At 40.5% G+C, this 25273-nt stretch overlaps 1 protein-coding gene across 4 annotated transcripts in view; it reads left to right on the top strand.

Moving 5' to 3' along the window:
- The window catches only part of ARHGEF9 (Cdc42 guanine nucleotide exchange factor 9), a 396118-nt gene that overhangs the window by 108729 nt on the left and 262116 nt on the right, over positions 1-25273 (top strand). Inside the window, exon 1 of one of the 4 annotated variants that reach the window (XM_070461885.1) lies at positions 10043-10578. The exons of 2 other annotated variants lie outside the window; for them this stretch is intronic. In XM_070461885.1, the coding sequence (XP_070317986.1) occupies positions 10549-10578 (30 nt within the window). In that variant the 5' untranslated portion in view covers positions 10043-10548. Of the gene's footprint in view, positions 1-10042; positions 10579-25273 lie in introns of those variants that run through there. One more of the 4 variants, XM_070461888.1, reaches the window with a different exon arrangement.

Below are 25273 nucleotides of genomic sequence, written 5' to 3'. Positions count from 1 at the left end.
GATCAAATCCGTGCCCCCTGCACTGCAAGGCAGATTTTAAACCACTGGGCCCCTAGGGAAGTCCCAGCTGGTTTCTACTTATCATTTTGGTGTCAACTCAGATGTCATCTCCTCAGAGAGGCCTTCCTTGGCCACCTAGCTAAAATAATGTCTTCCTTCCTCAGTTACCTTTTATTATATCACCCTGTTTATTATTTTCATAATAACTATTCAGTACCTAATCTTAACTTATTGTTTTGGGCATTTAATGTCTAAATCTCTTCATTATAATATAAGCTCCCAGAGAATAAAAGTCTAATCTGTGTTGTTCACTTCTGTATCCCTAGTACCTAGAACAAAACTTGGCACATAGTAGGCGCTTTAAGCATAATTGTTAGCTGGTAGAGTATCTTTCTGTATATTCTTCCTCATTCATTGAAGACTTTAGCTCTTGAATCATCACTCGTCTTCATCTTTCTCTGGTCTGTTGAACCTCAATATTCCTGTAGTTGGCTTATCCAACCCTGGCCTCGCTTTCATCCCACCTCAGTCAAAAAACTCCTGTGGTAATCTTTGGTCTTGTTATAGCAAATATCTAAATGAATTGCCTCCAGAATCTCAATATCAGGCATTTCCCCTCTGATCACTGTCCTATTCTTCCAGCCCACTTATACTGGTACATCTACTCCAGCAATTCTTCTACATCATCAAGATATATAATGCCATTAACCTTACCCCATACTCATCATCCCTTCTCATGTCTTTTCTTTTCTGTCCAACTTGGGTTACCTGGTCTGTTATTGTTATCAATTCCTTGAAAACATTTTCAACTCTATTTCCCATTTCTTTTCCTATTGTGTTTTCCTGGCAAATCTACCCCAGATTTCACCAACCACCTATCCTTTCTATACTTGTGCTTGAATAGCAAGGTAAACTGAATAGAAAGTCCCACAGTCGAGCTGACTGATTTGCTTTACCAGAAGTCTCAGCTGGACACTCAACACTTCCTGTTTAAATCTTCTCTCATTATTCCAGTGTGTAACGGAGACTGAGAGCCATTGCTCTTAGAGGACTATTACATACTTCCTCAGAAGCACCCTTGCATATTTTTTTTTCTTCCTTCTTTCTAGAGTATAAGAAGTAGTTCTGTTCCTGCCAAGAGCAAGTAACATCTCTTATGCTCTGGACATTTCCCTATCACTTTCTTGAGGACTTTGCTCCTGCAAGTATCCCTTCTGCTGCACCAGGGCCTCTGAGAATTTAAAGTACATGCAAATCACCTGGATTTCTAGTTAAATGCAGATAGTGATTCAGTAGTCTGGGATGGGGCCTGAGGTTCTATGTATATAACAAGTGTCCAGGTGATGATAATGTTGTTGGTCTGTGGACCATGCTTCAAGTAGCAAGGTCCTATGTCATCAACCTTTCCTTCTCATCCTCATCATCATATAAGCATGCTCTTAAACTCTTATTTAAATTTTAAAAAAGAACAACTTCCTTGATCACACATACCTTTCCAAATATTACCCTATTTCCTATTCTCTTCAGAGCAAAACTTTTCAAAGAGATATCTATATTCTTCCAACTTCTTTACCTTCATTAACTCTTTTCTCCCTCATTCACTCCTCAGCTCATTCCAGGATGACTTCTGTTACCTTTGTGCTAATGAAGCTACTCTTGTTAAGACCAATGGCTATGACTGTCCTACCAATACAATGGTCATATCTCTATTAATATCATCATCCATTCAACCTCACAGTGTCATTTCTCAGAATATTTTTATCTGAATAAAATTTCTTTTGGTTTTCTTTCTACTTTACGGACCACTACTTCTCAGTCTCCATTTTTGACCCCTCCCTCTCTACTCAATGTTAGTCTGATTGTTGAGGGTCCAGGACCCTTTCCTACCTACATTCTCTCTGTAGATAATCTCATCCTGTCTACATGAGGATGACTCCAAAATGTATATTTCCCAGTAGATATTTGCTCCTGAGCTCTAGGTTTGTATATCCCATTGTCTTTCTGACATCTCTTCTAACAATATGACTAAAATATAGCTCACACTTAATACATCAAAAATGGAAGTCTTGATTTCCTCCCCTCCTCAAATCTGTTTATTCTAGTCTCTTCATATCAGCAAATGGTGCTACCATCTACCCAGTTGTTCAAGCCAGAAACCTAAAGGCATCCTTAATTTGTCCTCTCTTTGCCTCATACTCTACATACAACCCATCACCAAATTCTGTTGTTTCTACTTCTAAAATATATCTCAAATATTTTTACCTCTGTTCATCATCTTCTCTGCCTTTCCATCACAAGTTGCATCATCTTTCTCCTGGATGACTACAACAGCCTCAACCTATTGTCTCTCTATCAATTTGCTTATCATTTAACAACCTAAGTGGTCTTTTATAATACAAATATAAATCAGATCAACTTGTTCTCTTGCTTAAAACCCCTCAATTCCCTCCCCTCTCCCCCTGTTGCTCTCAAAATAAAGGATTTATATGACATGTTTCTGTCAAATATGTCTCCTACACTGTCCTACTTTCTCTCTATGTTTCAGTCTCACTAGGCTTCTAATTCCTGGGACTCTCTGTACGCATGCATGCTAAGTCGCTTTAGTCATTTTTGACTCTTTGCAACACTATGGACTGTGTAGCCTGCCATGTTTCTCTGTCCATGGGATTTTCCAGGTAAGAACACTGGAGTGGGTTTTCATGCCCTCTTCCAGGGGATCTTCTCAACTCAGGAATTGAACCCTCATGTCCTTGTGTCTCCTGCAATGGTAGGTGAGTTCTTAACCCCTCGTGCCACCTGGGAAGTCAAATCATTTGGACTTTCTGTTTTCTATGCCTGGAATATTTTGCCCCTACTTCTTTACATAGTCGACTCACATTCAGGCTATAGTCCTCAACTTAAATGTCATCTCCTTGTAGAAACCTTTTTTATCTGAATTCTGCCTTCCCTCACAGTTACTCTTGATTCTTTCACTCTCTTTCATAGCATTTATCACCATCTGTATTAACATATTTATTTACCTCATTTACTTGTTTATTGGATAGAAATGAATGCATGAATGGTGTCTGTTTTGTTCATTGTTATATAATCAGTGGTTAACATACTACGCCTGCCACATAGGCACACATCTTTATTGAATTTACAACTGAATAAATAAGAATAGATAAGTGATGTAAGTAAATAATATTTCGTCAAGACATCACATGTTATAAGGTGGATTTGAGCATTGGACTCTCAATACTAGCATCATAGTAGTTTTGTACATTTAACTTTTATCCTTTTTCACTGCCACATTCTACTCTCTGTCAAGAATCAAAGGTCTTAGTCTAATTCCAGTTCAGCCATTAACTTACTCTGTGTCTCTGGGAGTCACATTTATTCTTGGAGGCTACATTTGATTGTCAGTCACAGAAAACTAACCAAACAGATCACACAGACCACAGCATTGTCTAACTCAATGAAACTATGAGCCATATGAGCCATCTAGAGCCACCCAAGACAGATGGGTCATTGTGGAGAGTTCTGACAAAAGGTGGTCCACTGGAGATGGGAATGGCAAACCACTTTGGTATTCTTGCTTTGAGAACCCCATGAATGGTATGAAAAGGCAAAAAGATATGACACTGAAAGATGAACTCCCCAGGTTGTTAGGTGCCCAATATGCTCCTGGAGAAGAGTAGAGAAATAACTCCAGAAAGAATGAAGAGATGGAACCAAAGTGAAAACAATGCCCAGCTGTGATGTGACTGGGGATGGAACTAAAGTCCAATGCTGTAAAGAGCAATAGTGCATAGGAACCTGGAATGTTAGGTCCATGAATCAAGGTAAATTGGAAATGCTCAAAAAGCTGATGGCAAGAGTGAGCATTGACTTTTTAGGAATCAGTGAACTAAAATGGACTGGAATGGGTGAATTTAATTCAGATGACCATTATATCTACTGTGGTGGGTAACAATCACTTAGAAGAAAAGGAGTAGCCCTGATAGTCAACAGAAGAGTCCAAAATGCAGTACTTGGGTGCAATTCTCAAAAATGACAGAATGATCTTTGTTTCCAAGGCAAGCCGTTCCATATCACAGTAATCCAAGTCTATGCCTCAACCACTAATGCCAAAGAAGCTGAGGTTAAACAGTTCTGTGAAGTCTTTCTAGAAATAACACCAAAAAAGATATCTTTTTCATCATAGGGGACTGGAATGCAGAAGTAGGAAGTCAAGAGATACATGAAGTAACAGGCAAGTTTGGCCTTGGAGTACAAATTGAAGCAGAGCAAAGGCTAACAGAATTTTGTGAAGAGAATGCACTGGTCATAGCAAGCACCCTCTTCCAACAACACAAGGGATGACCCTACACATGGACATCACCAGATGGGCAATATCAAAATCAGATTGATTATATTCTCTGCAACTGAAGATATAGAAGCTCTATACAGGAGGAAAAACAAGACTGGGAGCTGACTGTGGCTCATATCATGAACTCCTTATTGCAAAATTCAGACTTAAATTGAATAAAGTAGGAAAAAGTCATTAGACCATTTAGTTATGACCTAAATGAAATCCCTTATAATTATACAGTGGAAGTGACAAATAGAGTCAAGGGATTAGATCTGAAAGACAGAGTGCCTGAAGAACTATGGACAGAAGTTCGTGACATTTTACAGGAGGTGATGATCAAACCATCCCCAAGAAAAAGAAATGCGAAAAGACAAAATGATCATCTGAGGAGGCCTTACAAACAGCTGAGAAAAGAAGAGAAGTGAAAGGCAAAGGAGAAAAGGAAAGATAAACCCATCTGAAGGCAGAGGTCCAAAGAATAGCAAAGAGAGTTAACAAAGTCCTCCTCAGTGATCAATGCAAAGAAACAGGAAAATAATAGAATGGGAAAGACTAGAGATCTCTTCAAGAAAATTAGAGATACCAAAGGAAAGCTTCTTGCAAAGATGGGCTCAATAAAGGACAAAAATGGTAGGGACCTAACAGAAGCAGAAGATATTAAGAAGAGGTGGCAAGAATACACAGAAGAAATATACAAAAAAAGATCTAAATGACTCAGATAACTATGATGGTGTGATCACTCACCTAGAGCCAGTCATCCTGGAATGTGAAGTCAAGTGGGCCTTAGGAAGCATCACTAAGAACAAAGTTAGTAGAGGTGATGGAATTCTAGCTGAGCTATTTCAAATCCTAGAAGATGATGCTGTGAAAGTACTGCACTAAATATGCCAGCAAATTTGGAAAACTCAGCAGTGGCCACAGGACCAAGGTCAGTTTTCATTCCAATCCCAAAGAAAGGCAATGCCAAAGAGTGTTCAAACTACCACACAGTTGCAGTCATCTCACATGCTATCAAAGTAATGCTCAACATTCTCCAAACAAGGTTTCAACAGTACATCAACAGAGAACTTCCAGATGTTCAAGCTGGATTTAGAAGAGGCAGATGAACAAGGGATCAAATTGCCATCATGGGTTGGATCAGAGAAAAAGCAAGATATTTCCAGAAGAACATCTATTTCTACTTTATTGACAATGCCAGAGCCTTTGTCTGTATGGATCACAACAAACTGTGGGAAATTCTTAACAAGATGGGAATACCAGACCAGCTGATGTGCCTCCTGAGAAATCTGTATGCAGGTCAAGAAGCACCAGTTAGAATTGGACATGAAACAATGGACTGATTCAAAATTGACAAAGGAGTATGTTATGGCTGTATATTGTCACCCTGCTTATTTAACTTATATGCAGTGTACATCATGCAAAATGATGGGCTGGAAGAAGCAGAAGCTGGAATCGCGATTGCTGGGAGAAATATCAATAACCTCAGATATGCAGATGACACCACCCTTGTGGTAAAAAGTGAAGAGGAACTAAAGAGCCTCTTGATGAAAGTGAAAGAGGAGAGTGAAAAAGCTGGCTTAAGACTCAACAATCAAAAAATGAAGATCATGGCATCCAGTCCCATCCCTTCATGGTGAATAGATGGGGAAACAATCAAAACTGTGAGTCACTATTTTCTTGGGCTCCAAAATCACTGCAGATGGTGATTGCAGCCATGAAATTAAAAGACAATTACTCCTTGAAAGAAAAGTTATGACCAACCTAGACAGCATATTAAAAAACAGACGTTGCTTTGCTAAGAAAGGTCCACCTAGTCAAGGCTATGGTTTTTCCAGTAGTCAAGTATGGATGTGAGAGTTGGACCATAATGAGACCTGAGCACTGAAGAATTGATGCTTTTGAACTGTGGTTTTGGAGAAGACTCTTGAGAGTCCCTTGAACTGCAAGGAGATTCAGCCAGAAAGATTGAAGGTGGGAGAAGGGGACAACAGAGCATGAGATGGTTGGATGTCATCACCGACTCAATGGACATGAGTTTGAGTAAACTCTGGGAGTTGGTGATGGACAGGGAGGCTTAGCGTGCTGCGGTCCGTGAGGTTGCAAAGAGTTGGACATGACTGAGTGACTGAACTGAACTGAAGGCTATTATGTAAATGACAATTAGTTTATTCATTGGATAATTGAGAAATGTGATGCAGAGGAGCTAGGTGCTTGACCCAGATTACCCAACTGTAGTGAATTCAGTTCTTCATTCTTCACAAAGCCACAGTCACAGTAGGTAGTGACTAATTTGGGCTGGTAGCTCTGCCCTCAGAAGACTGCCTCTGAGTTCCTTGAATCATGATGGACTCAAATAAAAAGAATGTAGTTGGGGACATACCTATGATTGTCTCTCTCCTCATGCTGCTCATGGATGAAAAGAAGACAGCATTTGGCACTTGTCCATTGAGAGCTGATGCCAGGCTAAGTACCAAATAGGCTTCTGGGAGATCACAGGACTACAAAGGCAAGGTCTGGGGCACATATCTTTTCTGAAAACTTACTGGCTGCCAGGGTTCTGTGCTAAGTACTTTCTTTCCATGGACAAATTTATCAAATGTTCAAAACAATCTAGTGAAGTAGACAATATTATTACCCCTATTTCACAAATAAGAAAACTATCAAGATGCAGAACACTAAATACCTGGCTGAGTAAGTATCAAAGTCAATAATTAAATTCAAGCAGGCCTAGCCTCAGAGTTTATACTCTAACCTTCTACACTGGGTACTTGCTAAGTTGCTTCAGTTGCATCCAACTCTTTGTCACCCCAGGCTTCTCTGTCCATAGGACTCTCTAGGCAAGAATACTGGAGTGGGTTTCCACTCCCTTCTCCAAGGGATCTTCTTGACTTAGGGATTGAACCTGTGTCTCTTAAATGTCTCCTGCATTGGCAGTCAGGTTCACTAGTGCCACCTCATTGTATCACCTATAGCTGCTCATATGTTTTAGGCAAATAGCACTCCAGACATACTGGATTTGATAGTGTCTATGCCTATGGGATCACCATCTGTTCTTCTACACATGTCTCTTCCACACATGTCATACATTAACACTGAAATATTTGCCCTCAGATCGATTCTTCTCTCTTCTCCTGCAAACTAAATTTCTTAGATTCCCTTGCTGTCTCACTTGTTTTGTCCAAAGGAAGACACCTGTGGGAGACTGGTGGACGGGAGGAAGAGTATTCCTTTACCTCCGGCTTCAGAGAGGTGTATTGAAGTGGCTCTATCTCCTCAGTGACTCTAACTTCTGAGGACAATTCCTCTATTCATGGCACCTGCACCATCAGGCCAACCACCCCATGCTTTTAGTTTCAATCTAATACCAGTTTCTGAGTTCTGACAACATTACTTTTTCCCATTACCCATCTAGCTCTAGATGGGTAGAAAACTATTAACAGTTTTCTATGGTTGCTACATGTTGGCTTGCCCCACCATCCCCTATTTTGACTTCTTTGTTTTGACAGTGTGATATGTTCTCTGTATTAAACCATACAGAAGAAATATGTAGAATGGTTTTTATTTTCCTGACTGAATCATTACTGATACAGACAACTTCTGTAATCCCAAGGCTTCTCACTATCACGCAAATGGGTGTATCTCCTTCAAAGCATGTGTCACAACCTTTCATTACCTTGTTTGTCTATTTTTTTGTTGTTTATCTTTTCTCCACTTCAAGTAGATTACAAAGTCCATGAGGAACTTTGGCTTGTATCTTGAGTAGCTAACCCAATGCCTGGAACAAGGAAGCTCAATAATATTTTTCATGTCTTGTCTTTTTATTTATTTTTTTATTGGAGTACAGTTGCTTTACAATGCTGTGTTAGTTTCTGCTGCACAATGAATAAATCAGCTATATGTATACAAATATCCCCTCAATAATATTGTCAACTGAGTGTATCCATTAAAAAAAAATCCAAATTTTATTGGATATCTCCTTTGTGTCAGTCACTACTGTAGGAGATAGCAAGGTTAGTAATTCATTGCCTCTGCTTAAATAAAAAACAAAAACAAAAACTTATATTTCCACTTAAGTGACATTAAATAGAAAAATGTACACATAACTAGTGTATTAATTTGCCAGGGCTACCATAATGAAGTACAGCAGTCTGGGTGGCTTAAATAACATAAATTTACTTTCTTACAACTCCAAAGGCTGGAAAGTCCAAGATCAAGGTAGCCTTTTCCAAGGCCTCTTTCCTTGTCTTATAGATGGCTGTCTTCTCCTTTGTCTTCACATGGTCGTCACCTTTGTCCAAATTTCCTCTTCATGTAAGGACAGCAGACATATTGGAGTAGGGCCTATACAATGACCTTATTTTTACTTAACTACCTCTTTAAAGACCCTGTCTCACATAAATAGTCACATTCTGAGGCACTGGGGTTTGCACTTCAACATACGAATTTTTGGGAGGGGTGCACAATTCATCCTATAACAATCAGTGAGTGAAATATTATTTTCAATTGAGAAAACTAAAGGTAGCACTATAGAAGTTAGATGAAAGGTGATAAAATCAGGTCTTAGAGTATTTTGGAAAAGCTTTCTAGAGGCTGTGTGCCTAGTGTCAGGTCTTAAAGAGATTTTTATAGAGTCGTGAGAGCTTGAATGGGCTGGTTGGCCAGGGAGGTGCATTCAACAGCCTCAGTGTGAGTGAAGGTCCCTAGGTGAGACAGTGAGGAGACACTGTAGAATCTCTGATTACTGAACCATCAAACTTGAAAGGAAGTTGAAAGGTCACCCAGGCTAAATTCCCATTTGATTCAGGAATCCCTTGCCAAAGGGCAATTCAGCTTCTGCTTATACCCCTCCCAGGACTAAATACTCATTAAGGCAGTTACTTTGATATTAGGCCAGCTCTGTTTGGCCAAAACAATGCCTTGGATGAAGAGGGAAAAATTTGCTAGAAAGGAGAGGACAGTGTGTGGGGCATGCCAGTGATGTCTTCATACCAATCGCCTTCAGGCACTTCTTTCTGATGTCATATTTTAATTCCTTCTTGCTGTAACCCCAATCTCTGCTTTTTGTAATCCCTTTCTTGCTTGAACCTCCCTGTGGGTCAGGAGCCTTGGAATCTTGCCTTCTTTGGTTGTGCTACCATGGGCAAATATCTTTCACTCTCTAGTCTTCAATGTTCATGTCTATAATAGGTGACTAATTAATTAACACTCACTGTCATGTCTTCCTCACAAAGTTATTGTAAGACTATATGCAATAATAATGGGTATGAATGGGACCAACAGCATCAACTCCCAACAGATGCAGAGGGGCCAGTCTGGGTTGAATTGCATAGTTAGAGACATCATGAAGAGGTGGGTGGTTTCTCCGTTTGCCTGTTTTGCTGATGTTCATTTGACTTATTCTCAGCAAAATAAGCAAATGGAAAATTCATCCATCAACAAGCTACCTTTTATATTCCTGAGGGTGTAAGGAAGAATCATGAGGGTGTGTGTGTGTGTGTGTGTGTGTGTGTTTGTATGAATTGTAGCAAAAAGAAGCATGGAAAGCTGCAGAGGGTAAAGTTGAGACTATTTTTTTATGTGACCTTAGGTAGGTCTCTTCCATCATCTAAACCTCCACTTATTTATCTGTAATATGGAGATACCAGTGCCTGCCTCCACAAGGTTGTTCTGAGAATTGAAAATGATAAAGCAGGAGAGTGTTGGCATGGCTTCACGGGCGCAGGATTCTATTATTTCAAAGGCTGGCCCAACACCTTCTGGCAACTTTGGAAAGGACTTTTTGCTGACTCGACACAATTGGGGAGCCCCACAATAAACAGCATCTAACTCCAGCACAGCCGGAGGCAGGCAGAGGTGGCAGCTGCTTTCTCCTGGGCGGAGGTTATTCACCCACATCATCTCCCTGCACCCCTGCCTCCCAGATCTCAAGCCTTGCAAGGGACAAAGGCAGTCGGTGGGAACCCCCCTCCCACATCTCCCCAGGCCAAGCACCTCGGGAGCTGTGGGGCAGAGAAGCAGAGCCTGCTGCAGGGATGGAAAAACCTGAATGAAGGCGAGGTCCGGAGAGGAGGGGATTGGGCTGTAGGGCTGTGAAGGAAACGAGGGGGAGGGGGCGCTGGGGCTTTCGCTTGCTCCAGCCCTGCCAGCCCAGCCTGCCTGAAACAACCCGCGACAGCCTCCAGGGCCTTGACAAGAAGCCGGACTTCATTAGCACCATGCAGTGGATAAGGGGCGGATCGGGAATGGTGAGTGAACATAACCGCAGCTTCCCCAGCTTCAGTCCCCTAGCCCCACCCCCAGTTCCTTCACCAGCCGCCATGCAGTGAGCCCCCTAGCTTCTGCACACAGCCCTCTCCGCTGTCCTTGAGATACCAGCAAGCTTGCTGTGGCCATTTTAGGAGTCCTTGCTCGCCTGCCTGTGAGGAAAGCCCCCTCCCTTCTCCGTCCCCTTTCTTACCACCCCGGAGTGGGATAGGAGTTGGGGGGAGGGTCACCTGGCAGACCAGAGAGGCAGGGTGGTGGGTAGAGGGACTCTCTAGGAGCAGTGAGTCTCTTAGGAGAGAGGATTGGCGGGGGTTGCGGGGGGCGGTTGGGAGGGTGGCACGGGGTTGGGAGGGAGGGGTGAGTTACAAAGCCTGGGATTGTGGAGGGGGCAGTATGAGAGAACTGCATGGTCCCCCCAAATGGGCTGTGTGTATCCCCTTACTGGGAGAGCCAGAGAGCCCCTCTCAGAGAAGCTGCCTGGGGGAGTCCTGAAGCCCTTCCTTGCCTAGACTGGGGTCACCCTGTCCACACTTGAGGCTTTGCCAAGGAGAGGCTACAGAAACTGCCATTCTGGAAATGGGTCTGGCCCCATTCGGTTAGAACTCTCTCCGCTACCCCCATCCAAGGAGTGTGTGCTTGTGTGTGTGTTTACTATCATCCTCCCAACAGTTCACTGTATGCTATTATGTTCCCTTCTCTACCTGGAGACCTTGGAATGACTTCCTTTGCAGAGAGGAAGTGGTGGCTTCATCTTGATGACTCTCTGACTCAGCGAGGGGTAGCTCAAGTCTGGTCTGGGACTCTGGGGCATGGGAGGCCACCATGCCTTTGTCCTCAGCTGGGAAGCATCGACAAGAGAGTCTTGGAGGGCAGTCGAGTTGGGTCAGCAGGCACTGATGGCAATGCCAGCCTACAGTTCCCTACTGCTACCCATAACCTGCAGCTAAAGGAAAGTAGCCTGAAGCTTTTGGGGAAAAATGGATATTTAACTCCTTTTTTGTTTCCATTCTGGAAGGGAGGCGTAAATCTGGTGTGGGCTAGGATTGTGTTCAGAGGAGTTTCCTCTGTTTCAGTGGTTCTTGAAGTCATTCAGTCTGTATTTGTCAGGGCTTCAAGAGACTTTTCTCAGATCTTCCTCTTTCTGTGGGGTCCCATAAGGCTATTTCAAATGTTTGTAGAACCAGAAAGCTATAGAACAGGAAAAGACCTTCAGACCTGTGTTGTCCATCCAGGAAAGTTGTGATCCAGAGAGTGGGAGAGACTTGCTCAGGGCCACACAGCTCCATGAAGGCAAAGCTTAGTCCAGCACAGGAGTCTCCTGACTCTGTCAGTGTCCCTCTCCACTGCTCCACAGAATCATCAAATGGTGCTGAGAAAGGCAGAAAGGAACAGAGTCATGATCTTGGTAAAGGACTTCTTTCATAATGAACTAATGCCATGAAATTTACCTCAAAAAAATGAAAGCCCTGGTATTTCTAGAAGCTGAGTCTAGGTGATATTTCCCTCCTCCTCTAAGTATATTATAGTGTAGGGATCCAGAGCCACCCATTGACAACAGATTAAGTTAACAGAGAAATCTTAAGTGTTGCTAATTGTGTATGAGAAAGAAGAAAGGGTAACAGAAACCTTGTGGAGACTATGTAATTGAAGACTGATAGAGAAATTGCATAATATTTTTAGGGGACTGAAGTAGTGAATATTGTATGATGAAAACATTTATTTAACTGTTTGCCAGAATTCAAGTGATAGGAGTAGTAAATTCTATTAGAGTCTGGAAAGCAAGAAACTTCTAATCTTGGCTCTGCTGTTTAATAGGAGTACCTTGAGCCTCAGTTTTCTCACCTATTAAATGGGGCTATTAATTACCAAAATCCTTCCAGATCTGAGATTCTCAGATTCCTAGAAGTAAATGTTGGGTAAAATTTAACTAGTGGTCCATTATGAAAAAATAAGAGTGCATATTTAGCCACCATTTTATAATGTGGCTAGTCGAAAGGTCATTGCTCCTAGTTCTTTCATTTTCAAAGCCCTAGAAATTTGTATCGAGCTCTTCATTACAGTCAGATTTCTTTGCTGAACATTCGACTATTGAACTGATTGCAAGTGTCACATGTAAACATCAGTTGGCATTTACAGAATAAAATCTGTCTCGATAGCGTTAGAAAAGAAAAACATATGAGCTCACTTTTGATGATAAATTGTTCAGTGTATTTATTCATAGCTTGTATCTGCAATGTCAGTTTGTGCTAGGTTAGACAGTACCTGGAGTGGAGGGAACACGGATCTCAGAATCACAAGTCTGACATTGATGGGCCTGGCTTTCATACCTCTCAACTCTGAAACAATTGACAATTGTCAAACCTCTTTCATTCTCAGTATTCTCATCCATCAAATGGGGCAAAGTACCTTATCTCATAGATGCTATCGAGTTTCTTAATTAATTCAACAAAAATATAGAGGCTACTATGAATTGACGCTGATCTAGGTGTTGGAGGTATCAGTGAACAAAAAGAAATTCTCTACTATTATATATCTTACATTCAAGGAGTTGAAGGGGCTCACTAAACAATTGCACAAATAACTATGCAATATGTCAGAGGGTGCTTAGCTCTAAGAAGAGAAAGAAAACCTAATAAGAGAACAGAGATAGGGTTGGAATAATGTATTATATGTCAGTTGAACCTCTCTAATTAAGAAACATTTGAATGGAGATGTAGAGAAAATGAAGGAACAAGGTCTGTGGGGATATTTAGGTGAAATGGATGAAAAAACAGCCAGAGAAAGAGATGGCACATTTGGTTTGTTTAAGGAACACAAGGAGGCCCCTGTCCTGGAGACATTTAATCTGAGTGAGATGGGTAATTTTTGGAAGGTTTCAAAGAGATGAGGGATTTAATCTGACTTAAATTTTAAGAGGATAATACATTGTAGTGGAGCAAAGAGCTGTGAGGTGGCTCTTGTAATAGTTCAGGTTAGAAGTGATGGTGGCTTGGGCCAGGGTGATGATAATCTGTATGAAAGGACTGTACTGAGGATTATAGATGATCTGTATCTTCCTCCTTTCTGGCCAGTCATCCAAATCTCAGATGGCTGAATGTGGAGCTAGAATGAACACATTGTGGGTAGATGCATGCAAGGGGATTTTGTGTCTAAGTCAATGATCAAATGATCTGCTTTGGGCTCCTGGCCTCTAGTGGGGCTAACTAAGGGGTGATTCTGTATGGATTATCAATGAATCAGTCTCTTGCTTTCTGGGATTCTGGAGAATATTAAGTATATTATTAATATTTTGGAGATATGATACACTGAACGTATGTAACATCTGGAATGGATCATTTTTAATACTCTCTTCTCTATGTGACAAAATTATTTTCAGTAATCATGTAATGATCAGTTTGAATAATTATTTTATTGATTTTTTTAATTTTCAAATAATTAACAATGAAAAGAAGAATAATTCAATATCAAAGACATTCAAATTCAGTAACATCTCATATTTGATCTAAAATCTGTACTTATTGAACAAAAGTACTACACTCTATAGTTTGTATTGTTTTCTCTGTTCTATATTTTAAACACAAATAAAAACTCCAATTGGTCACAAATTACAGAATTGAAATAATTTACATTGTAGCTTTGACTACAATTATTGTGCTATCTTTGTTTACTTCAAACCTGCTATTTAAATTCTGGAACATTTAGTCCCACAGGGATCTGCAGACATGAAATGCACCCAAAGCTACTTTGAATGCTCCTTAACCTGGGCTTCCCAGGTGGCACTAGTGATAAAAAACCCACCTTCTGATGCAGTAGATGTAAGAGACATGGGTTTGATCCTCGAGTGGGGAAAATCCCCTGGAGGAGGGCATGGCAACCCATTCCAGTATTCTTGCCTGGAGAATTCCATGGACAGAGGAGCCTGGCAGGCTCCTCCAGGAGTCCATAGGTTCACAAAGAGCTGGATATGACAGAAATGACTTAGAACCCATGCACACAAACCTTTTCAAAGTAAAATGAACTAAAGGAACACATGTAAAATCTGTGTGCATGTTGGGGGTGGCAAGTGTACAACTGGAATCAGCTGAATCAACTCTAAATCAACTTCCATGTAGAATACAATGTTTTTAAAGGATAAGTAATAAAAGTTGCTTTGAAACTGTATGTATATATTACTAAAACTCAGTAATAACAATAGTTGTTTAGTGTTTTGACCAATGAAAAATTTTTTTCAAGGAGGAATATTCTGTTACTGAGATTATTTAAAATTGCTGGTGCATGGTGATAATAAAAGTACACTTTTAGTCTTAAAAAATCTATAGGTAGTGCACTCTTTCATTACCTGCACTAAGGATTGTCTACTCTTATTATTCCACTCTTGGTATGCCACTGCTTTGGAGACTATGAAATCTTGAACTAATTCCATGTCAAATTTCATATTGCCCATATAAAAGCCACAGTATTTGAGTTGGTGGAAATCACTGCATAAGCAAGATAGAGTGGCAACTGGTAAGTTTAATGGTTGATATATTTCTGCTATGAATAATAGGAATCTATTCACAGTGGCTTAAAACATACAGATTTCATTCTTTCACATAAAATAGGTCAGAATATAGGCATACCTGGGCTGATATGGTAGCTTTAGTAAGTCTTTGGGGACTTCTCTGCTCCACCATCCTTAGCATTTTGCTTTTATTCTGGAGGTTGCTCCATGATCCAAGATGGGTGTTGAAGCTCCAGAACATTTATTAATATCCACATTTTAGGTATGAGGAAGCATAAGAGAGGAGGAAAAGGACTTGACCCTCCTTTTAAAAGAAACCTTCCATGAAATTCTATTTAATATTTCTCCTTAAATCTAATTTGTCAGAACTAAGTCACATGGACACTTCCAGCTGCAAGGGAAACTTGGAAATGTAGTCATATAAACTGGCTGGTTATGTGCACAGCTAACAATCAGGGGGAAAATTTCTGATACAAAGGAATAAGGGGCCATTGGGAGACAATCTACAGTTATTGTCACAGTTAACCCACATGTAGACCTATCAATGTAGAAATGCAGAGACTTAGGGCTTGAACTAAGCTTTGTACTATGAGCTACAACCTAATAGATTTGACCAACAGCTAAAATGTGGCCAATAGTAAAAATGCTGCCATCAATCTAGTGAAGGATCAATCAAGACTTGATGTATTCTAGCCTTCCATTACGTCCCCTCAGTGACAGTCTTTTTGTGAGAACAACTGGATGGTAATATCCTTCACAGAGATCGGGAATACAAAATGAGGAGCAGCATTTAGAGAGGGTAGAGAGGGGAGATGACTAATACAGTCTGAGCTACGTTAAATCTAAGATGCTCAAACAGCCTCAAATGAGAGATAGCTAATAGGCAGTTTGTGATCTACACATTGAGCTCACAGGAGGATTGGGAGGCATTGGTTACAGTTGAAGTTCTGACAGTAGATGAATTGCCAAGTAGTTTGAAATGCAGATCAGCCTGGGAAAGTGAGGGGTAGGATCAGAATTTGAGCCTTCTCCTTTTTGTGGTCCCCTACTCTTGAGCAGGCCCAATGTACTCTGTTATCTACTTTCTGGAATTTCCATGGCAACAATATAATTTCAGGCTTTACTTTCTATACTGCTTAAGTTGCTTCTGGACTGCCTCAGCTATAATGTCCAATCTGGTTGATATTGGGCATAGTTTAGCCCAACTGTTTAGGTCAGAGGTCAGCAAATTATAGCCTAACGGTCAAATCCAGCCCACAGACTAAGAATGGTTTTTACATTTCTAAATAGTTGGGAAAATTGAAAGAAGAATATTTTGCGACACACATATGTGAAATTACATGGAAATTTATATGAAATTCTAATTTCAGTGTGCCTAAAGTTTTACTGGAGCACAGCCATGCTCACTATGCTTTCATGGTACAAAGGCAGATTTGAGTAGTTTTGACAGAAACAATATGGCCTGAAAAGCCTGAAATATTTATTATTTGGCACTTTACACAAAAGGATTGTAGACTCCCTGCCTCAGAGCCCTAGGGTTGCCATGGCAGTTCCTCACAGGAAGGGGATGGACAGGGGCAGGCAAAAGTTTGGATCTCCTACTTTTGATTTATCCAAAGCACCTAGGTTTTTGCTTCATGTGTTAGGTTGTTGCTTACAGCTTTGGAGAAGGGTTTTGCTTTTCCTGTGTTCTCCCTACCTCCCACACAAAAATTGTTTTCATGCCACTCATTTTATAGATTGTGAAAACTGAGCCTCAGATAGAGAGGGTACTTTATCCAAGACCACAAACTGAGTGTAACTTGGAAAAGAATCCACATAGTCAGCTATGTTTCAATTAAAAAGAAAAAAAGAAAAGACACACCCATAATTCAAGAGATAGGAGTAGTAAATTCCGTTAGAGCCTAGAAAGCAAGAAACTTCTAATCTTGGCTCTGCTGTTTATTAGTACTTTGAACCTCAGTTTTCTCACCTATTAAATGGGGCTATTAATGATTACCAAAATCCTTCCAGATCTGAGATTCTCAGATTCCTAGAAGTAAATGTTGGGTAAAATTTAACTAGTGGTCCATTATGAAAAAATAAGAGTGCATATTTAGCCACCATTTTATAATGTGGCTGGTCGAAAGGTCATTGCTCCTAGTTCTTTCATTTTCAAAGCCCTGGAAATTCATATTGAGCTTTTCATTACAGTCAGATTTCTTTGCTGAACATTCGACTATTGAACTGATTGCAAGTGTCACATGTAAACATCAGTTGGCATTTACAGAATAAAATCTGTCTCGATAGCGTTAGAAAAGAAAAAAATATGAGCTCACTTTTGATGATAAATTGTTCAGTGTATTTATTCATAGCTTGTATCTGCAATGTCAGTTTGTGCTAGGTTAGACAGTACCTGGAGTGGAGGGAACACGGATCTCAGAATCACAAGTCTGACATTGATGGGCCTGGCTTTCATACCTCTCAACTCTGAAACACTTGACAATTGTCAAACCTCTTTCATTCTCAGTATTCTTATCCATCAAATGGGGCAAAGTACCTTATCTCATAGATGCTATTGAGTTTCTTAATTAATTCAACAAAAATATAGAGGCTACTATGAATTGACACTGATCTAGGTGCTGGAGGTGGCAGTGCACAAAAAGAAATTCTCTGCTATCATATATCATATAACTTGGAAAAGAATCCACATATCTAGTTATATTTCTATTAAAAATAATAAGCACCCAGAATAATTTTTGACCAGATGTCTAGCCCCTCTATGGCCCAGTCAAGTTAATACATAAAATTAATCACCACATAGCCTAACTCATCTTTCCAGTTTTCTGTGAGAATCACATGTGTGAGTAGATTGGAAGGAGCTGTGTAAATTTTGTTGCTCTCTACCCATAGGGGAAGATTATTATTCTTGATAGGACAGAAGGGATACACATGTGGGTAGGAAGAATATGATCTTTCCTACTATCCTGTATTCAGCTCTCAGAAGATGAGACCCAACTTTACTCTTCTCTGAGTGCCAAGAAATCCAACAGGAATTTCACTCACAAATAACTATCCCTTCCACCCCAGCACAGGGTTTCCTGAATTCAATGCTTGAGGAGAGACAAAAAGGGCCCCAAACAGTCCCATGACATGATGAGAAGAGCTTCTTCTTAGGAACCTACTGTTTTGAGAAGTTTGCTCATCGCGCTGTTTTTGGTGTCTGTGTGGGGGGTAGTTGTTTGGGGGGTAGTTGTGTGTGTAAGTGTGTGTGTGTATGTGTGTGTGTGTGTGTGTGTGAGAGAGAGAGAGAGAGAATGTGACTAGTTCTGCAAGTGTTTAAGCTGATCAATAATGACAACCAGTGTGTGTGTGTGTGTGTGTGTGTGTGCGTGTGTGTGTGTGAGAGAGAGAGAGAGAGAGAGAGAGAGAATGTGACTAGTTCTGCAAGTGATTAAACTGTTCAATAATGAAAACCAAGCAGTGGCTGAAAACAAATGCATTCAGCTAGCTCTAAGAAGTCCTGTTGCCATGAAGAAATATTTTGTCAAAGTGCCTGTGTGGCATACAAGGGAAGTGGCATTCGAGTTGAATAAGCTATGTAGAGATTTGGAGAAAAATCTTAACAAACTTGCATTATAATAAAAAATAAAGAATGGGATAGTGAAGTTTGTGGGGAGTCTGGGAGAGGCAGCAGGAAGTGTGTGTGTGTAAAGTCCTTAAGGTTGAGATAGTTTTGTATGCTCAAGGGACAGAAAGAAGGCAAGTTTGGCTGGAGCACAGTCAGAAAGGGAGACAAGTGGCATGATAAAAGTTAGAAAGTCAGGCAGGGACCAGATCACACAGGATCTTGTAGGCCCAGGGAGCTTGCAGGCCCAGGGAAGGTATATATCAGGGAAGGTATATATCACTATACTCAAAGATAGTATGGTTCTGTGTTTAATAGCATGTTCAACCAGACTGCCTAGGTTCAAATTCTCACTCTGCCAGTTATTAGTTTAGTGACTATGAACGTGTTACCTAACCTTTCAGTGCCTCAGTTATGGCCTCTGAAAAATGAGGATAATAATGGTCTACACATACTGTTATTGTAAAGATTGAGTTATGCTAACACTGTGTGTGATAGTGCTGGGCACTGACAAGTGCTATTTATTAAAAGTACAGTAGGAAGCATTTGAAGCTGTAGAATAATGGGACCTGCTTTGTGATATGAGAAATTGACTTTTTCAGGCTATAGAGACTAGATTGAGGAGAGTGAAAGTGGAGAAGTCAAGCCCAGTTAAGAAACTGCTGCAGAATAAAGTCATTGGAGCTGAGGAGAGGGCAGATTGGACATAATTTTGAAGATAGAATCAATGGAAATTGATGCTGAATTGAGTGAGAGAGGTATAGGATAGGGAGGAAATGTGAAAGAAAACCTCTAGGTTTCTGGCTCTGTCACTGACTAGTTGTGTGATTTGGGGCAAAGGATTTAACCATCCTAGGCTCCAGTTTCCTTATGTATTAATCAAGGTTCTCCAGAGAAACAGTACTAACAGGATATGTATGTGCACGTGCGCGCATGCACGCGCACGCGCGCACACACACACACACACAGTTGACTCTTGAACAACACAGGTCTGAACTAAGTGGGTCCACTTATATGTGCATTTTTCCCCAAAATATAGACTGCAGTACTACATTATGTGAAACTGTGGATATGGAGGGCTGTCTGTAAGTTATACATGGATTTTCAACTGTGTTATTGCTCAGCACCTTTAACCCTTCCATTGTTCAAAGGTCAACTTTATAAATAAATTAATACACACATACACAGAGGGTGAGAGAGAGAGATTTATTTTAAATAATTGGCTCCTGTGATTGTGGAGATACAAATCCAAAATCTGTAGGGTAGCCCGGCAAGCTGAGAAAAGTTGCAGTCTGAGTCCGAAGGCAGTCTGCTGTCAGAATTCCTTCTTGCTAGAGGGAGGTCAGTCTCTGTTTCATTAAGACCTTCAACTGAGGCCCACCCACATTGTGAAGTATGATCTGCTTCACCCACAGCCCACAGATTTAAATGTTAATGTCACCCAAAAGAATACCTTCGCAGAAATATCAAAAATAATGTTTGACCAAATATCTGAGCATTGTGGCCCAGACAAATTGGCGCATACAATTAACCATCACACTTTATCTATGAAACTAGAATAATAGTCATCATTGGTCATTGGTACTATTGTGAAGAAGAAATTATGTAAAACACTTGGAATAGTGTATTTCACATAGCAAGGGTTCAAATAATGATCATCTGTATTATTTTAATACAGTAATAATCTCACATTTTTGGGGTATTTTGCATTTCCAAAGCCCCTTCACATACATGAATTTGTGCAGGCATCGTAACAGTCTTCATACTTCAAAGTTGGAGAAACTGAGACTGGGAGAGATGATGTATCTTCTTTTCCTCTTGATGAAAGTAAAAGAGGAGAGTGGAAAAGTTGGCTTAAAGCTCAACAGTCAGAAAACTAAGATCATGGCATCCAGTCCCATCACTTCATGGCAAATAGATGGGGAAACAGGGGAAAACAGTGGCTGACTTTATTTTTCTGGGCTCCAAAATCACTGCAGATGGTGACTGCAGCCATGAAATTAAAAGACGCTTACCCCTTGGAAGGAAAGTTATGACCAATCTAGACAGCATATTAAAAAGCAGAGACATTACTTTGCCAATAAAGATCTGTCTAGTCAAGGCTATGGTTTTTCCAGTAGTCATGTATGGATGTGAGAGTTGGACTATAAAGAAAGCTGAGAGCTGAAGAATTGATGGTTTTGAAGTGTGGTGTTGGAGAAGACTCTTGAGAGTCCCTTGGACTGCAAGGAGATCCAACCAGTCCATCCTAAAGGAGATCAGTCCTGGGTGTTCATTGGAAGTATTGATGTTAAAGCTGAAACTCCAATATTTTGGCCACCTGATGCGAAGAGCTGAGTCATTTGAAAAGACCCTGATGCTGGGAAAGATTGAGGGCAGGCAGAGAAGGGGATGACAAAGGATGAGATGGTTGGATGGCATCATCGACTCAATGGACATGGGTTTGGGTGGACTCCAGGAGTTGGTGATGGACAGGGAGGCCTGGCGTGCTGCGATTCATGGGGTCGCAAAGAGTCGGACATGACTGAGTGACTGAATTGAACTGAACTGATCTTCAAACAAAGCCAGGATGAGACCTTGAGCATTACTCTCTCCACTTGCCAGGAGTGAATGTTTGTCTGGCTTCCTTCATTCCAGTGGTAAGGGGTACCAGTAATAAGATCATGAATGCAGTAGGGCTTGAGAATGCTGCTGCTGCTGCTAAGTTGCTTCAGTTGTGTCCAACTCTGTGTGACCCCATAGATAGCAGCCCAGCAGGCTCCTCTGTCCCTGGGATTCTCCAGGCAAGAATACTGAAGTGGGTTGCCATTTCCTTCAGGTTGAGAATAAGGGCTAACATTTACAAAGCCAATGTTCATCTTGTGACAGGCACTGCACTGCTCTGTTTTGCATGTGTATCTAGTTTAATCTTCCCAACAATCCTATGAGGTAGGCGTGAAATCACCAGGTAGGTTGTGGAAGAGAACAAGACTCTTAGGCCACATGCTGAGAACTCAAATAACTTTTGCTCCTTCCTCCCTCACCATTATAAATTCTAGAAATTGTGAAAACTCAGGGAAGCCATTTGAATGTTTGTGAGACATATGTGTTTGGGTGTGTAAAGGTCAATGAGGCCTGGCAGAATGCCTTTTGTGTACAGAGCAGGCACTCCTACTAACATTTGTGGAATGGATGAGTGAACTGATGAAGGAAAAGATTCTTAGACTGCCTATAGTCAACCATGCCTGGAGCTGGCCCTAGAAAAGGCAGAGGAAATTGTGATAAATATTTTCTTTGGCCCAGGTGCGATGCCCCTGAACCAGTCAGGAAGTTAGGTGAGGGGTACAGGCTGAAACGGGAAGCTCCAGAAGTCTTTCCTGAGAAAATTGCTTAACTCCTTTGGATATCAGTTTACTAATATGTAAAATGGGGCCATTTTATCCCTCTCTTTTTCTCTCTCTCTCTCCCACACACACATGCACACTGCCCTCCGCACTCCTTCATTCACTTATTCAATAATACATATTGAGCATCTGCTATGTGCCAGACACTGTCTTAGGCACCAAATTGTGAACAAATCAAACAAAATCCTGTTCTTGTGGAACAAATTTTCTAGTACAGCAGATACATGGTAAGCAAATTATTACATAAAGCATATAGTATGTTCTAAGTGCTAAAAAGAAAAAAATACAGCAGAGAAGAGGGAGAAGTACACATAAGGGCAGTTAACATTTTAATTTCCTATTTCTGGCTGTACTTCTCTCACAAGTTTGCCATGAGGTTGAAATGTGATAAAAGGCTTATTTAAGAAGCTGTGAATTTCCATTTCAATGTAAGCTGCAGTTATTCTTGGGGGGGGGGGGGGGATACTTTTTCTTGATCCTTATTTGCTATTCTCTTTTCTATCAGTGTAGTAAGAGTTCTGATCTGGAGGATAAGAAATTTGGGTTCCAGGCCTAGCCCTGGCATGATAGTTTCTTAAAAATCCTAAATGTATAGAACTTGATGGACTCGAAAGTACTGTCCCCAGAACTGAGTTTTCTGGCTTTTAATTCTTAGTTCTTTCCATTCTACCATGAAGTGGTGAGAGCTGAGGTAAGTCTCTTTCCTTCTGAGAACCAGAGTGTTCCCCTTATGTAAATTGGAAACGATTGATTACCCTCCACCCCTTGCTAGCCTTCTTCGGCTGTTGTGAGGTCCCAACCAGAGAATGTCATAAAATGAGCCTGTAAGGGCTGTTTGCTGTGATCTGGAGAACTGATACTCTTGCTTAAGCGACTTTTTTTGTACTTTATAAATTGGTTGTGTGTGTGGAGGTGGGAGAGTGAGCTTTTGGGACTGAGTGCAACTTTCTTTTTGCAGAAGCTGCTGAGGACAGTGGAGGAATCAATGAGTCTCAGCACCTCCAGAAATAAGAGCAGCTATACAGAAACATTTAGCATCTCATGATGAAGTGGCAACCAGTGGTGTTCAGCCCCTTTTCACCACTCTGCTTTAGAGAAGTGGGAACCAGGACTAACTTTTTGACATTTAATACACAAATGACTCATGACCTTTAGAGACTTCCACTTGCTGCTTAGATATGATCTCATTCAGAATACTAGGGGTGGGATGGGGAGCACTGAATAAGTAGAATCTTCATTTAGTGTTCCCCTCATTTTTTCTACTATAACAGTTATTCTCTTCTTAACCAAATGTTTTACTCCATACAGAACTTTCAAATTCATTATATCATCATCTTTTTCGTAGGTATTATTTGTTTCTTCTATTATAGATGAGGAAAATGAGGCTCAGAGAGTATATGATTTGCCTAAAGTAAGGGGAAAAGATAATATTCAAACCTTCAAATAATAGTAATTGTTAGCCTTTACTGAGGTTCCTATATGCCAGGCATTATTCTAAGTGCTTTACATGAATTCACTCTTTAAACCCTCACCAACAACTGTAAGAATCTATTTTTCAGGTGAGGAAATGACAATACTAAGAGTCTGGAGCTTGCTTAAAGTGAAGGGCAGAGTGAGTACCAGGACATTATAGAATTCTTCCCATTTTAAAGGTGAAAAAAAAAATGAGTCAAAAACATTAAGAAACTTGTTCAAGGTCAAACAACCAACAGTTGGAAGAACTGAGGTTGAAATTCAGCAAGCTGACTCTAATGCCTATGTTCAGACTTTCAAACTGTACTACTTCTAGTGTAGGGCTCTTTGTAACCAGGTTAACTGAAGTAGAGAGAAAGAAAAAGGGGGTGTATATTAACATCACACAGCATATTTAACATTTTTAAAGTGAAAAGTGAAAGTGAAGTCACTCAGTCCTGTCCGACTCTTTGCGACCCTGTGGACTGTAGCCTACCAGGCTCCTCCGTCCATGGGATTCTCCAGGCAAGAGTACTGGAGTGGGTTGCCATTTCTTTTAATGAATATAACAGTCACATCTTTAAAAATCAAGCAAACTTTTAAAATGTACACAATGAATGAAACTTATTCATCCAGGTCCCCCCATTCAAGGTTACTAGAGTTTCTTTATGCAGATATGAGCAAAATTATTTTAGTTTCTTTATTTTTCATCCCCAAAACCATACATTTTATGTACTATTCAGCATATTTCCTTGTATTTATTTACTGAAGTATAATTAACTTATGATATTAGTTTCAGGTGTACAACATAGTGATTCAATATTCTTGTACTCTACCAAATGATCATGACAGTAACTCTTTTTATAATCTGCCAGTATACAATGTTATTATATTATTGACAATATTCCCTATGCTGTACATTACATCACCATGAGTTATTTATTTTATAACTGGAAGTTTGTGCCTGTTAATCTCTCTCATCTATTTCACTCATCCCTTCCCCCTCTCCCCTCTGACAGTCACCAGTTTTTTTCTCTGTATCTGAGTCTGTTTCTGTTTTGTTATATTTGCTCATTTGCTTGTTTTTTTTTTTTTTTTTTTTTTAGATTCCACATATAAGTGAAATCATACAGTATTTTTCTTTCTCTGTCGGACTTATTTCACTTAGTATAATACCCTCTAGGTCCACCCATGGACATGTCTCAAATGGCAAGACTCCATTCTCTTTAAGGCTGAGTAATATTCCACATCTTCTTTATCCATCCATCCATTAATGGACACTTTAGGCTGCTTCCATATCTTGGCTATTCTAAATAATGCTGCAATGAACATAGGTATATATATATATATATATCTTTTCAAATTGTGCTTTTGCTTTCTTTGGGTGCCCAGAAGTGAAATTGTTATATCATATGCTGCTGCTGCTGCTGCTGCTAAGTTGCTTCAGTCGTGTCCAACTCTGTGCAACCCCATAGACGGCAGCCCATCAGGTTCCCCCGTCCCTGGGATTCTCCAGACAAAAACACTGGAGTGGGTTGCCATTTCCTTCTCCAGTGCATGAAAATGAAAAGTGAAAGTGAAGTTTCTCAGCCGTGTCCGACTCTTCGTGACCCCATGGACTGCAGCCTACCAGGCTCCTCCATCCATGAGATTTTCCAGGCAAGAGTACTGGAGTGGGTTACCATTGCCTTCTCCAATTGTATCATATAGAAGTTATATTTTTAATTTTTTGA

Source organism: Odocoileus virginianus, chromosome X (genome assembly GCF_023699985.2).
Source record: "Odocoileus virginianus isolate 20LAN1187 ecotype Illinois chromosome X, Ovbor_1.2, whole genome shotgun sequence".
NCBI classification, from domain to species: Eukaryota; Metazoa; Chordata; class Mammalia; order Artiodactyla; family Cervidae; genus Odocoileus; species Odocoileus virginianus.
This window is presented reverse-complemented; position numbering and strand designations above follow the sequence as displayed.